The sequence below is a fragment of the Pelophylax lessonae genome, assembly GCF_965119305.1.
Source record: "Pelophylax lessonae genome assembly, chromosome: 5".
Classification (NCBI taxonomy): Eukaryota; Metazoa; Chordata; class Amphibia; order Anura; family Ranidae; genus Pelophylax; species Pelophylax lessonae.
In genome coordinates this window covers 218,912,434-218,928,018 of record NC_138772.1, presented here as the reverse complement: position 1 = coordinate 218,928,018, position 15,585 = coordinate 218,912,434, and the positions used below count along the sequence as shown (strand labels likewise).

Below are 15,585 nucleotides of genomic sequence, written 5' to 3'. Positions count from 1 at the left end.
TTTAATTTCGTTTTAGATCATTCACAAATAAATTAATATAGTCTGTTTTCTGATCTTGGAAATAAATTACTGTGTTTCATTGTTTTCTCATGTCTGCCAGGCTGATATAAACAAAATGCTGTTATTATCAAAAGGAATGTAAAAGCTAATGGAACAATTGCTGCATATTTACAATTGGAAGTAAATGTATGATTTGTCAGAGCCCAATGACTTACTTCAAAGGGACAAATGTTTTGATTGTTCATGCAAGCTAAAGGATAATTCTAATAAAGCAAGTAAGTTCAAACAGGGTATTACTTAATGCCAAAGTTAAGGTTTCCAAAAAAGCAACTCTCCATAAGTCATTTGGAACTACAGATTCTTGTGCATGACCGATTTCCTGACAGATAACAACTAAACCCATCTATGTTAACTCTTGTAAGAAATCAATATCGGTTTGAAGAGCAACTGATAGTTTTAAAATTACTTCACATCATAGCTTATGCAGTCATACAACTACATTTATTGCCTGCATCATGATTCAGGGGTCAAAGCTGGCCCTACATGTAAAGATTTAACCTCAAAAGGCTGAAGAAGAAATCCATAGAGTCCCTCATCCATGCTAAACAGTGTGAATGGAATAATGTGGATGGACTATTTTTCCAATGCCAGCAATTGTATTCTGATAGCCAATAACCCTGGCTTTTAGAAAACCTGAACAGTGGCTGCAGCTGATTGGTTGCATTAACTGCTCAATTGACTTTTTTCTGCCTGGCTCCTTCGATTTTTAAAGTTTATTGAGGGTAATGAGGGCAAGGTCACCTACACCCTAAATTTCAGCTGATTCATAGAAATCGAGTGTGATTCAAGCCATTTATTGCAAACTTAAAATGTTACTAAACCTACAACAGTAAAATCAGTCTGTATATAGAGTAACGCATGCTTGTTATACTCACTGTGGAACCTAAGGGGTTAGTCAGGCTGTCTTCTCTGATACTCCCCTTTTTCCACTGTCCCCAATCTATCTGCTGATAAAACAGAGTCTAGGGAGCAAGCTACACATGCTCAGTTTGGTGTGTATTGCTAGAGAGTTTTTTTTTTTGGGAAAGAGTGCATGTGATCAGTACAGGGCCAATCAGCACTGTCCAGACAGAGGGTTTGGGTACCTGAAGCCTCATAGAAAAATCAGGGGAGAATGGAAACTCCTCCTGCAAGCTCTAACCAGACCCTGATAGAAGTCACAATACTGCTCTAACTGCTGATGAGAAAAGGTGTTTAGCAGTTTGTATTTATTTATGGCGACTGGACCTCAGGCATATATCTACTGTAAGCTCAAAGCTTGAGCTTGGATATATACGCCTGAGGTCCAGCCGCCATTCTAAGTTTAGTGTGGAGGCACCTTATGTAAGTGTTTTTTTCACTACATGCACCTTATGCACCTTATGCACCTTTACATAAAGTCCAACTGCCAGTTCTCTGCATAGAGTCTGGCGATCTGTTGATGTGAGTTAAGGACATTTTTTAAAATGTGAATACATTTGTTTTTTTTATAATCTTTGGTATAATAAATACTACACTATGAGTATTTTTTCTCATGCGTTTGATGATTTATCCTGCCTGGCTGTTTGAGAGTTACCTGATGGCCTCATCTTAACGATTGGGAGATCCATTATATCTGACTGTTAACATTGCCAACCAGAGAGGAAGTACAGCAATAGCTGAAGGTGTTAATAATGTCCTATAATATAGACAAGCAATACAGTAAGTTCTGGTGAGTTTGCATTTCACTGCGGGAGGCAGGTGCTGTATAAACATGTTACTTGTTACATCCTAAATACAGGTGTAACATGTAACATGTTACTAAAGGTGAACTTAGCCTTTGAGCTGTTTCAAAATAATGCATCAATGTAAATAAAATGCAATAAATATTACCACATTTAAACCTTAGTACAGCTAGGGGTTGACATTAGTATTTGTTAAAGTTAATATGATCATTTTTTAGCAAGGATCCTACACCTTAAAAAAGAAAGAAAAACAAATGATTTTATACAAGCAAGCCTTCACTTGATAAAGCTGTGTAATAATAAACATACATGTCTCTTACAGGGTGTAAAAAATGACAATGTAAGCTAATGTGCACTTACAATTTAAAAAACATTATACCCTCAAAATCTATGTGAAATAACAAAAATTATATTTTTGCTACAGTACCTTTTTCAGTTTTGAAGCACCCTGGCCAGAGCGGATAGCTTCCATTAAGGCTTCCCTTGTATCTACAGCTACAGCATTGTTTGTTAAGACCTGAGGGGATTTGGGTGCAGAACCTAATGTAGGTGGTGGAGGTGGAGGTGGAGGCAATACTGGTGAAGGAGGAATGGAGAATGTCTTTGTTGCTGTGGATTCATTTTCTGCTTTTCTTATTGTTTGTAGCTCATTGGATGCAGCAGAAGATACCTAACAAGGAAAAAGAAGACATGTACTTATATAGAACTGTTTTAAAAAAAAAAGTCTGAAATTCAACATAACAGTGGTTTTGCCAAACATTTAATTTACTTATTTTAAATGTCCTAGATATTTAGATACATCCCTAGACATCAAGAAGGTTAAGGCCCACAAAGATCAAGGTAACTGATTATTTAAGATAATGACAATTGAATATAGGGTAGACAGAATCACATATTCCAATCAATAGAGTTTTACAACAGAATATGTTTTTACGTCAATAAATGTTGAATACGTGGGTATTTTAGAGAAGCTTAAAAAAGCATTTCTAAAAACTCTGGGCCTGATTTATAAAGCTCTTAAAGTGTATCTCAAGGCAGATAATAAAAGTTTGTATAGAGCTTTCTGTTCCCCATTGGCAGGCTTTACCTTCACTTCCTGTGCCACAGACATAACAGGAACTAAAAAGAAATCTTGCCAAAGTCAGGGAAATTCTCTCTTAAGACAGCTGTCACTGCAGCAGGTGTTGCCCTTTACTCCTGTCCCTAAGGTAACAGGAAATTTTGGATTTTTCTTCACTTTCAGTCCCTGTGATAATGGTCCCTCTGGTAAATATAGAGACTGAATCTGCTTATTAGTGACAGGGGCGCCAATACAAATGTAAGAGGATTACTAGCACTTCTCTATTCTATCCAAAATAACAAATTACTTTAGATACACCTAATAATGTGCTACTGATACCAATCAAGCACAATTATCACTTGCATCTCTAGCACTTGATTACAGAAAAAATTGCCACTTTTCCGAGGTTTACTAAAGACCACATGGATGTTGCAGTGCACTAAAGCCCCGTTCACACTAAATAAAACGTTGAAATCGTGCCACTTCACCTGAAGTCAAACAATTTACATACTAGCGGTGGAGTAGAACTGGGGGAATCCATAGCGGAGAAGGATCTGGGTGTTCTGGTAGATCATAAGCTTAATAATAGCATGCAATGCCAAGCTGCGGTTTCCAAAACAAGCAAAGTCCTTTCTTTTATTAAGAGAGGCATGGACTCCAGAGAGCAAGATATCATTTTGCCCCTGTACAAATCATTAGTAAGACCTCATCTGGAATATGCAGTTCAGTTTTGGGCACCAGTTCTTAAAAAGGATATTGGAGAACTGGAGAAAGTGCAGAGAAGGCATAAGAGGCATGAAAAGATTAGGGGAACTGAATTTATTCTCTCTTGAGAAGAGGAGATTAAGGGGGATATGATCAACATGTATAAATACATAAGGGGTCCATATAGTGAACTTGGTGTTGAGTTGTTTACTTTAAGGTCAACACAGAGGACAAGGGGGCACTCTTTACGTCTAGAGGTTTCTTCACTGTAAAAGCTGTGAAAATGTGAAATAGACTCCCTCCAGAGGTGGTTCTGGCTAGATCACTAGATTGCTTTAAAAAAGGTCTGGATTCTTTCCTGGGTGTACTTAATATACAGTAAGTGGGTACTAAAAATTTTTTTAAGGTAAAGTTGATCCGGGAAATATCCGATTGCCTCTCGGGGGATCAGGAAGGCATTTTTTCCCCTGCTGTAGCAAATTGGATATGCTTTGCTGTTTTTTTTTACCTTCCTCTGGACCAACTGCGGGTATAGGATTGTGTATATGGGATTGTATGATTGGGTTTTTAATATACGTGGTTTTTTTTTGGTTGAACCAGATGGACTTGTGTCTTTTTTCAACCTGACTATGTAACTATGTAACTAATTTCAAAGCCACCGGTCAGTGCAACTTGGCTGACATCTTTGCAACTTCATGCACAGATGTCTCTGCAAGTCACACCTCAAATCACAAAAAATAGTGCAGGAACCTTTTTTTCAAATTGGTTGGACCGCAAAGTTGGAGTCGTAATGATTTAAACGGTTCTATTGCTGACAATAGGGTGCGACTTGTCATGTGATCTGTACCTATCAAATCGCATGACAAGTTGCACTGGTGTGAACGGGGGCTCAGACTCTAAATCCAGCGGTTAATGGACGATCCAAAAAAATGAAAAAAAAAAAAAGACTCCAAGGGTCTGTTCACACTGTTACACTATGTTATTAGTAACATTAATGAGTAATGTTCAGGTGGTGAATCTGAACCCCAGTGAAGTCATTAAGTGTCGAAAAAAAAAAAAAAAAACAGTTCTGGCTATTTTCTGGGCTAATAGGCAAATGGCAAAGGCTGGGCACTGCTCTGGAGAACATGTAACAAAGATATAAAATAATCTTGTCTGGAAGCAATAATTCTAGTAATGCTTGAAATTAAACATTAAAAATGCAAAACGCAATTAAATAACATGTCTGGGGGTGCCCTAACCCTATCTATGAAGTGGTGTATCTGTGCAAAGTATACAACTTATTACAACAAAATTGACAATTATAAAGAAAAAATTGATGGGAAAATGACAGCTCCCAGCTACCGGACCCTTATTCTAGAAAAGGTGACTACACAAAAATTATAAAACATAGGGTCTCCTCCCCAATTCATGCCAGGCCCATACTAGGTCTGGTATAAATTTTAAGGGGAACCTCACCAAAAAAAATGGGACAAGGTCCCCCAAATTCTATATCAGCCCTCCAGGATCCTGTGATGTCATTGGCCAAATGTGACCATGTTCATATCTAACTTTATCTCAATATATTTTTAACATGCATGAAAATACAACCGAAATAACATTACAGTATATTTTTCTTTTCTTACAAAGACTTCATGATTGTGGACGTTTTTATTTTCTTCTACGCAATATGGTTACATAGATAATTTTACATATAATTACACAAAGGTTACAAAAAAGCAATTACAGGATCTCTGAATATAGCCTGATACAGATGCTGCTGTCAGATTTAACAAGTTTCCACTTGCCTTTTTAAGCCTTGAGATACCATTGTGAGCTCGAATTGCTGACAGTAGCGCAGATCTTTCATTCTCTGGCTCACAAACCTTCTTTTCCCCTCCATCTGTTGATGAACTCTAATAGAAATAAAACATATATTTGTAGTATAAGAAGATCTCAGGCAGCTGAATATTTGTTTACACAGCTAAAATATACCCATGTTTAAAGTAAACTTAAAGTAAATGTAAAGGTTTGTTTTTTTTTTTGTTTTTTAATAACAAACATTCTCCAAAACATTTTATTGAAATAAGGCACATTACAAAAAACAAGAACATAGCAGGTGTATATAAGGTATATAAAATAAAGCCTTGAAACCTTTTAAACTTAAGGCATGGCATACAATTAGGATAGGAGCAAGAAAAAATACAATAGCAATAAAGAAATATCCCAACTGTATACAAAAAAGAAGACAAGGAATGACATGGGGGGACATGAGGAAGCTAAGTGTTAAGGGTATGACCCTGTCACGTATCCCCTTCGTCGGGAACCGGGGTAGGAACGCTAAGTCAAAGCTTCGGTGGGGTTTAAATAACAAACATGTTATACTTACCTGCTCTGTGCGAGGGCTTTGCACAGAGCCGCCTCGATCCTCCTTTTCTGGGGTGCCTCTGGCTTCTGGCTCCTCCTCTTCATCAGGTGCCCCCACAGAGAGCCGCTTTCCATAGGGGCACACATGCGGGCGCGCTCACAAGTCCCGCTACTGCATCCTTTGACACAGACAGCAGGACTCGGCCCCACCCCCACTCTCATGTCACTGGATTTGATTGACAGCAGCAAGATCTAATGGCTCTCGCTGCTACCAATCTATCCAATGAGGACCCGAGACAGCGACCAGAGCTGCTGGGCTTGTACTCATTGCAGGAATGTTCGGGTTCAGGTAAGAATAACGGGAGGTCTGGGGGGCAGCTGCAACCAAGAAGGTTTTTCACCTTAATGCATAGAATGCATTTAGGTGAAAAGCCTTGAGACTTTACAACTCCTTTAACTCTGAAAAGAACTAGCATGATATAAATAATAAAATAGATGTGGACAGAGTAGCATGCCTTTAAATCCTTCCAGCGCTGGAAGCTTGAAACTGAGGAAATTTAATACACAATGGGGTTTATTTACTAATACTGGAGAGTTAAAAATCTGGTGCAGCTGTGCATGGTAGCCAATCAGCTTCTAACTTCAGCTTGTTCTATTAAGCTTTGACCAAAAAAAAAAAAAAAAAGAGAAAGCTGATTGGTTCCTATGGCAAGCTGCATCATATTTTGCACTTTCCAGTTTAGTAAATCAACCACATAGTGTAACTTCAGCTGGTCCTACCTGCCCTCTCACTTTCCACATCTCACTATTGATTCATAAAAATGATGGATATTCTTATTCACCAATAAATAGGAGTTAGTCAACAGGCCTAAGTTCGACTTTTAAACCTGAAATTGGTATCTGCCTAAAGTGTATGTTAATCCTAAAAATGAACTTGATCCTTGATCCTACTCAATCTGTTAAATATGTATTTAAAAATCGTTTTTTCAATCTGTTTAATAGATGCAAAAAAACAAACAAAAAAAAAACAAAAAACGGCTAAGGTGTTGTTAAAGCCAAAAGCAAACATTTATGGTACTGCAGCTTACCGATTTTTAGATATGGGATATATTAGCCAAATTAGTCTTCTCTTTTAGGCTTACTTTTGTTTATTTTCACCTGGTGATCTAGCCTGTAAGTCTGCTGTTTTTCAACAGAACAAGCTGTCCTGCATATGCAGCAGTTAGGGGGTTAAGAAAGACCATTTAACATTGGGATAAAGATTTTACAGGATTTGTATAGCGCCAACAGTTTGCACAGCGCTTTACAATATTAGGGAAGACAATACAGTTACAATACAAATCAATACAGGAGGAATTAGAGGGCAATAAAACAATAAATAAATAAAGGCAACAACTGCTTAACCACTTAAGCCCCGGAGGATTTGGCTGCTAAACGACCAGGGGGTATTTTGCGATTCGGCACTGCGTGACTTTAACGGACAATTGCGCGGTCGTGCGACGCTGTACCTAAACGAATTTGGCGTCCTTTTTTTCCCACAAACAGAGCTTTCTTTTGGCGGTATTTGATCACCTGTGCGATTTTTTGATCACGCGCTATAAACAAAAAAAGTGCGTCAATTTTGCAAAAATAGCAATATTTTTCCCTTTTTTTATATGAAATTCCCCAAAAAAAATGTAAAAATCAAAATTTTTTAACATTTTCGGCCAATTTGTTTTATGCTACCTATGTTTGGTAAAAAAAATCGCAAAAAGCGTATTTTGATTGGTTTGCGCAAAAGTTATTGCGTTTACTGACTAAGGGAAAGATTTTTGTCATTTTTGTTGTTTTTTTTTTTTAATGCGTAATGGCGGCGATCTGCGATTTTTTTTGCGGTACTGCGACATTGCGGCAGACAGATCAGACCCTTGACTGACATTTTTGACACTTTTGGGATTACCAGTGACATTTCTACAGTAATCAGTGCTATATATATGCACTGTTACTGTAAAAATACACTGGTAGTGAAGGGGTTAACTTTATTTGAGAGGGAGGGGCTGTGTGTGTCCCTAGGGGCGTGATTCTTACTGTGATTGGCTGTGGCTTCAGCTGTATGCAGAGTGATCAACGGATCAGCTCTCATACAGAGGGGAGAATGACAGGCAGCTTGTTTACACAAGCTGCCTGACTTTCTCCCTCTCCCCCGCCGATCGCAGAGTGGCCGGCGGACATCGGGTCCCCGGTCACACGCGCGGGGGGGTCCGTGACCACGCGGGAGCGGGAGCGCGCCTCCGGCGGCGCGCACTCGCTCCCTAGACCCTCACAAGCTAGTGACGTAGCCCTACGTCACTTTGCCTGTGAGGGGCTGACCGCCGACATAGATCAGCGTGCGGCGGTCGGCAAGTGGTTAAACAGTGTTACCTGGAGTTTGGCTTCAATCTGTTGGTGTATTTAAATATGCTAGTGAATCTAATGCTCCCCTCGCCTCAGACTAACAATGCTCCAATCCAAAGGTGAGTTACTGAGTGGATCGCCAGGTGAAATAAAGAGAAAAAAGTCTAAAAAAAGAAATTGAATACAGCCACCACATCTAAGGACTGGTCAGCTGCAATATATTACAATTTTGGTCTTCCCGACTCCCTGCATCTCTGCCTGGGCCAGATTCTGTTCCACATCAGCCACTACACTGACTGTTATACCTGGAGCTGACTTTTAACACTACATGTGCCTGTTGTCCTGAAAACATTGTGAGTGCAGTACTTATGTTTTACACTTTTTTTGCTCAATAAACAGTGCTACACTATAGTCGCTTGTGGTGCCTCTTCCTCCCCATCCTTTTTGGTTTTGGGTTTAATATAGTTCTAATCCTGTCAAAAATCCAGTGAGTAACTTCCTCTGCCTTTTACCTCTGCTCTACTGAAATTCCAAGTAGTGTAATTATCTCTGCATAGTTCACCTATGCGGACTACAGGAAACCATCCAATGTTATGAAGAACAGGAGTTGGGTATTCTGTAGTCCTAACCCAATCACAAGAAGCCTATTACTGCCACAATCATGAAGTAAACATGATGTTTTTGTTGTAAGGTAGATGGCCATCGTTGTCACTGACATTTTTTTTTTTTTTCTAGAGGATGAAATTCCAAGCTCTAAACATAATATGTGCCTGTAAACACTACAGTGACATTACTGGAAAATGAGATGCTCTTAACTCCTGACAAGGCATATGTAATTCTACAATTTGAGGGCAGTATGGTCTTTCACAAATATGTGACAACACATAATGCTGTCTGCCAGGAAAAGTCTGTCGTAGTTTGAAGGTATTTCTGTCTCTGCTATTTGCTCCTAATAACTTAACTGAGCTTTGAAAGCAAATACAGATTTAAAAATCACTCATTACAACATATTAAAGAAGAACTTCAGCCCCCTGTGGGAAAATTAAAAGTCAGCAACTACAAAAACTGTAGCTGCTGACTTTTAATAAACAGAAACTCACCTGTCCCAGGATCCAGGTCTGTGCTCACCCGAACCGATTTCATCACCAATCATCGGTCCCTGACACCGGCATCTTAACTGTGGACAGCTGGCTGAGACTGTGGCTTCACCGTGCGTGCGCTAGCCTTACTGCATTATCTGAATGGTACCGCAGCTTTCTGGGACCTGTGAACCCTCGGAAAACAATATGTGCCAAATGTGTCTGAGGAGGGGCGAGGAGAGAGCAGAACTTCACCTTTTGGGCGAAGCTCCACTTTGGGTATACATGCTAGATATTCCCAGCTAAAAGTAGGAACTGGGCGCTCTGGGGGAATGAACTGAAGCACTGGGGGAAAGGGAGGGAGGGGGTAGATAAAAACAAGAGGCTGGTGGTCCTAAGATGTGCACTTCAGCAGTACTTCAAGGAGAGGATAGCAGCTCTCTGGTAGAGACAAAAGGGAGCAGCAGATGTCATTTCTAAGTGCAGTATAAACAGGTATTCATTGCCTCAAGGAGATAAATCACTTACAAGAACCAGTAGGTATGAAGACTCATCTGTGTAAAAAAAAAGTCACTGGGTCCCAGTGGTATCCAGGAGACATCCCACAGGTGTCGAGTGCATTCTATCCATATATGGCATCTTTGTATCAGGCATGGCCAAAGTTGTATAAAGTACTTGAAACCCATACTTGAGTAAAAGTACAAGTGCTCTATCAAAAAGTGACTTGAGTAGAAGTGGAAGTGCTCGATCAAAAAGTGACTTGAGTAGAAGTACTAAAGTATTCAACATTTTTTGTACTTAAGTATTGCAAGTCGTTTTTTTAAAAATGTTGCTACTCAAGTACTGAAAGTAAAAGTACCAGTATTTTTGAAAAAAAAAATTGCTACTCAAGTACTGAAAGTAAAAGTACAAGTACTGTGTTATGTAGTTATTAAAGAAAGAAGTCAAAAGTTTGAACATCATATTGCTTTTTATTATTTCAAATGCAGCTTTTATTTATGCATACAGTAGCATTTATTTTCGTATGCGCTGATAATACACGTTTTGACCTTCATGAAACCTGTCATCTACTGTTCTGGCAGTGGTAATTGTTATAATAGTAACGAGTAACTATGCAGGACAAAAAAAAAATATCAGAGTAGAAGTATTGAAATCATCTAAAAAATGTAGTGAAGTAAAAGTGGAAGTAGGAGAAAAAAATTATACTCTAGGAAAGTACAGATACCGCCTTTCGGTACTTAAGTACAGTAGTGGAGTAGTTCTACTTAGTTACTATACATCTCTGGGCATGGCGCTGATGAAAGATCAGGGGCTGGGCAGCAGCGGAGAACCATGGAAGGTAGAAGCTGGAAGAATGATTGCCACTGTGAGAACCAGTGTGGAACGCAGAACCCGAAAGTGGCGCCAAAAATGGGTGGGATGCTTCCCCCTTCCATGATTCTCCCCTGCTGGCTGGCCCCAGATCTTCCATCAGCACCACCGCCTGATACAAAGACACCATATATGAACAGAACCCGCTAAATGTCTCATGGATACAGCTGGGACCTAGTGACTTTTATTACACAGATGAGCCTTCATATTTACTGGTTCTTGTAAGTGTTTTATCTCCTTGAGGCAATAAATACCTGTTTATACTGCACTTGGAAGAGCTTTCTGCTGTTCCCTTTAGATATTCCCAGATGACTGATCTTGGGGGAGATAACAGTTGGGGTGTTGGCAAATTACAGTTAATTACTACTTTTTTTCTGATCTAAAAGAAGATATGTGTAATTTTTTTATACTTGTTTAGGAAATCTGATTTCATAGATTCCAAGATAGTGGTACCACTAATCTTTATCGCAAGGAAACGGCTGGCAACACCATCCTTAATACGCATAGTGCCCATCCTCCGGCCTTAGTCCGTAGCATACCTTATGCACATTATCTGAGACTGATGCGCAACTTCACCTGATTGTACAATTTTAAAAAACAGGCATTCTTGCTTAGAGAACGATTAATGCACCGAGGGTATACTAAATCCACCTTGCGCAAAGCCTACAACCCTTTCCCACACGAGAAATTCTCTTCTTTTTGTTACCTGACCTGCCCCCCCCCTTTTGTTACCTGACCTGCCCCCCCCCTAAACCCAAGGTAAAATGTATTCTTTATTTATGGATTATCCCCATCTTTATTTATGGATTGTCTTCAAATTTGGTAGTTTCTTTTGCATGTGTGCGCTATTCTTTTTTAATATACATGTCTCTTGGTTCATAGCTGCACCAGCTTTAAAAATTTGCTCCCCCAAATTTTTTGCTTGTTTATTATGTATTCAGTCTGACCAGACTACCGAGGTTGAGCAACCCCACCCCACCCTCCACACACACCTGTACTCTTTCAGTGTCCACTATCAAGTAGATATAGGAGGAGTCCCCTGCAGTGCATTTGCACATCTTTCCCAGCAAGGAGTGTTATCTCCAAGGGTTAGAAAGGCTGGATTCATCTCTTTCTCATGGTTAGTGTAGGACCCACTGATAATGGGGTACTTTGACGCAGTGGTGGGCTTGAGCACTATATGGCCATATGGTGGGACCAAATCTCCATTTTTATTTATGGATTGTCTTCAAATTTGGTAGTGTCTTTTGCATGTGTGCGCTATTCTTTTTTAATATACATGTCTCTTGGTTCATACTGCACCAGCTTTAGAAATACATGGGTATGCTCCCCCAAATTTTTTGCTTGTTTATTATGTATTCAGTCTGACCAGACTACCGAGGTTGAGCAACCCCACCCCACCCCCCACACACACCTGTACTCTTTCAGTGTCCACTATCAAGTAGATATAGGAGGAGTCCCCTGCAGTGCATTTGCACATCTTTCCCAGCAAGGAGTGTTATCTCCAAGGGTTAGAAAGGCTGGATTCATCTCTTTCTCATGGTTAGTGTAGGACCCACTGATAATGGGGTACTTTGACGCAGTGGTGGGCTTGAGCACTATATGGCCATATGGTGGGACCAAATCCCCATTTTTATTTATGGATTGTCTTCAAATTTGGTAGTGTCTTTTGCATGTGTGCGCTATTCTTTTTTAATATACATGTCTCTTGGTTCATACTGCACCAGCTTTAGAAATACATGGGTATGCTCCCCCAAATTTTTTGCTTGTTTATTATGTATTCAGTCTGACCAGACTACCGAGGTTGAGCAACCCCACCCCCCCCCCCCCCCACACACTTGTACTCTATCAGTGTCCACTATCAAGTAGATATAGGAGGAGTCCCCTGCAGTGCATTTGCACATCTTTCCCAGCAAGGAGTGTTATCTCCAAGGGTTAGAAAGGCTGGATTCATCTCTTTCTCATGGTTAGTGTAGGACCCACTGATAATGGGGTACTTTGACACAGTGGTGGGCTTGAGCACTATATGGCCATATGGTGGGACCAAATCCCCATTTTTATTTATGGATTGTCTTCAAATTTGGTAGTTTCTTTTGCATGTGTGCGCTATTCTTTTTTAATAAAAATGTATTACCAAGTTTTCCTGTTACCAGGGCTAACTGAGGACAATACTCAAGCACCACTGGCACCTGTTATGCGAGGACCCCATTATCAGTAAACATATACATGAACATCCAGAGATCGTATTTAAAAGAACAACATCTCTACGTGATAAACTTACATCTAGTCACTACCTACCTAAAAAAGAATCTCAGTCACAATTATGGGGGACATATAAATGTGGTGAGTGTACTCTATGTCCCTGGGTAGAGGAGGGGAATAGGTTTAGGCTACCTAATGGGGACATCTTTCTCCCCAGATTTCGGGCAACACCAGAGGTTTAGTATATCTTATGCATTGTGGGTGCGGTGCGTTCTACATCGGGAAGACCATCCGACAACTACGTAGACGCATTTATGACCATGTGCACTATTCTGCTGGAGGTAAAATGGTCACGCCAGTTAGCAGGCACATAGACCTTTATCATAGATTTAATACCAAAATTGTAACGTTTTTTGTCCTAGATATCATCCCCCAAGATCCAAGGGATGGTAACTGGGACAAGAGAATTCTTCAAAGTGAAGCACTATGGATCGAACGCCTGGACGCATCTCTGCGACCAGGGATTAATGAAGCCCAATCCTTCAAATCCTTTTTATAAATGGGTTTTATAAAAATAGTGTAGGAATTAATTTCCTCACTCCTCCATTAGTTACCTCACGTGGGTATATATTAAGCCCATATGCAGACTGCCTGGTGACGCTAGCACAAGCGAAATGCATTGTGGTCTCTGCTAAACCCGGAAGTTGAGAGTAATAGTAACGTCACCTCCTATCGCATTGGAACGCATGCTGGAATGCACGCCGGACCACTGCCACGCTACAAGGGTAAACTAGGAAGGATATCGGAGAGTATCAGGAGACTGCAGATCCTGCACCCCCGTTCCCACTACTACCCATAGCAACCCATTGCCCTGTGCCAGGAGGGCACTACAATAAGTAAGCAGCCATTTTTATGTTTTGATGTAATATAAAATAAATACAGTATTACACTATTTTTGGCTTCTTATCTGTCTCCCTGAATATGGGTTTAATATATACCCACGTGAGGTAACTAATGGAGGAGTGAGGAGAAGGAGTATAATATTTTTTCCAAATCATCCTTTTGTTGGAAACCATAAAAATAATCAAGGTGGAGTGAAGGTGTGCCTATGGTCTGATACACCTAAGGAAATAGGATCATAGGCATTTGAGGTCTGTGTGACCTACCAGGATCTGGTAAGAGGCATCGATTACCACCCTTATTCACTGGAGCACCTGATCCATAGGAAATTGATTCCTACACTATTTTGCATGAACTGTCTGGATCATAGCCCACTATTTAAGCACTTTTCAAGCACTATATTTATATTTAAACAATTGTTTGTCAATTTATTTATTTACAGAGCAATATATTTATATGTTTAATATTGGAATTTTTTGAAGATATAATAAGTGTATTTGCTATTAACAAGCACCTTAATGGTAATTTATTGCACTGTCCAGCACTTTATAAATTTTATTGCACAGTACACTTTCTTGTCACTAGCACTTCACTATTTTAAATTTATAGTGATTTTGTTGATGAAAAATTTGCATTTTTATTTTTTTTTGTGTAATTTCAATACTTAAAGTAATATTTTTCACAATAGAAACAAGAGCTAGCACTCTGTATTTTATATATATTTTTTCGCTACATTTGCACAACAGAACTAGCACTTTATTATTATTTTTCATAATAAACATCCAGGGTCACCAGCGCCTTTTTACCATTTTATCCATATAAAGGGGCAGCAGGTTACAGTACTGTTTAACCTCTAAGAACCAGGCACCTTCACATAAATTTACTAATATAATATAATTGTCTTAATGGATTTTATTTCTACTACTATACAGAACATTGATCCTTTAGCTCCAGAGGAAGCTTAAGGCAAAACATGTCGAGCACTATGGCTCAACGGAATTTATGATTATGTGCTAACACATCGTTTGATCTTCCTGGGAAGACAGTATATCTTCCTGTCACCTTCGGATAGGATTGCCTCGATGTGAAGTATCATTGTATTTCCCATTGTTATCTAAATGCTTTGTATCTGCCCACCACTTCATTAGCAATGTAACCACCAAAACTGTTCATGTTGTATCAGTATGTTTCCCTCTATGAATGGGATATTATATCGTTATGTTTTTTGTGATTTTTCTTTGATAAATTTAAATGAACTATTTAATAAAATGTTATACTTTTAAGTATCTAGTGCCTGCAAAGTCCACGTTTTTTTCCTCTCAGTTTTCCAATTTCTCAATAGGATGTGGCACTGATTGCATTGCTCAGACGCCCAGGATACCATAGTTACATAGTTACATAGTTAGTGAGGTTGAAAAAAGACATCAGTTCATCCAGTTCAACCTATGATGTGTGTGTGTGTGTTTGCTTTAACCGTACATTGTATACCCCTGTATGTTGTGGTCTTTAAGGTGTCCATCTAATAGTTTTTTGAAACTATCAATGCTCCCTGCTGATACGACTGCTTGTGGAAGAGAATTCCACATCCTTACCGTTCTTACAGTGAAGAACCCCTTACGCACTTTAACCACTTGCCGACTGCCTAACGCCGATCTACGTCGGCAGTCAGCCCCTCACAGGCAAAGTGACGTAGGGCTACGTCACTAGCTTGTGAGGGTCTAGGGAGCGAGCGCGCGCCCCCGGAGGCGCGCTCCCGCTCCCGCGTGGTCACGGACCCCCCCGCGCG

The 15,585-nt window shown here is 39.8% G+C and overlaps 1 protein-coding gene across 1 annotated transcript in view; it reads right to left on the bottom strand.

The window, feature by feature from the left end:
* Positions 1-15,585, bottom strand: part of COBL (cordon-bleu WH2 repeat protein) — a 390,271-nt gene that overhangs the window by 39,975 nt on the left and 334,711 nt on the right. The window contains exons 13-14 of the mRNA XM_082258067.1: positions 5,316-5,423; positions 2,191-2,433 (exon numbers count right to left, since the gene is read on the bottom strand). Of these exons, the coding sequence (XP_082114193.1) occupies positions 2,191-2,433; positions 5,316-5,423 (351 nt within the window). The remainder of the gene's footprint in view (positions 1-2,190; positions 2,434-5,315; positions 5,424-15,585) is intronic.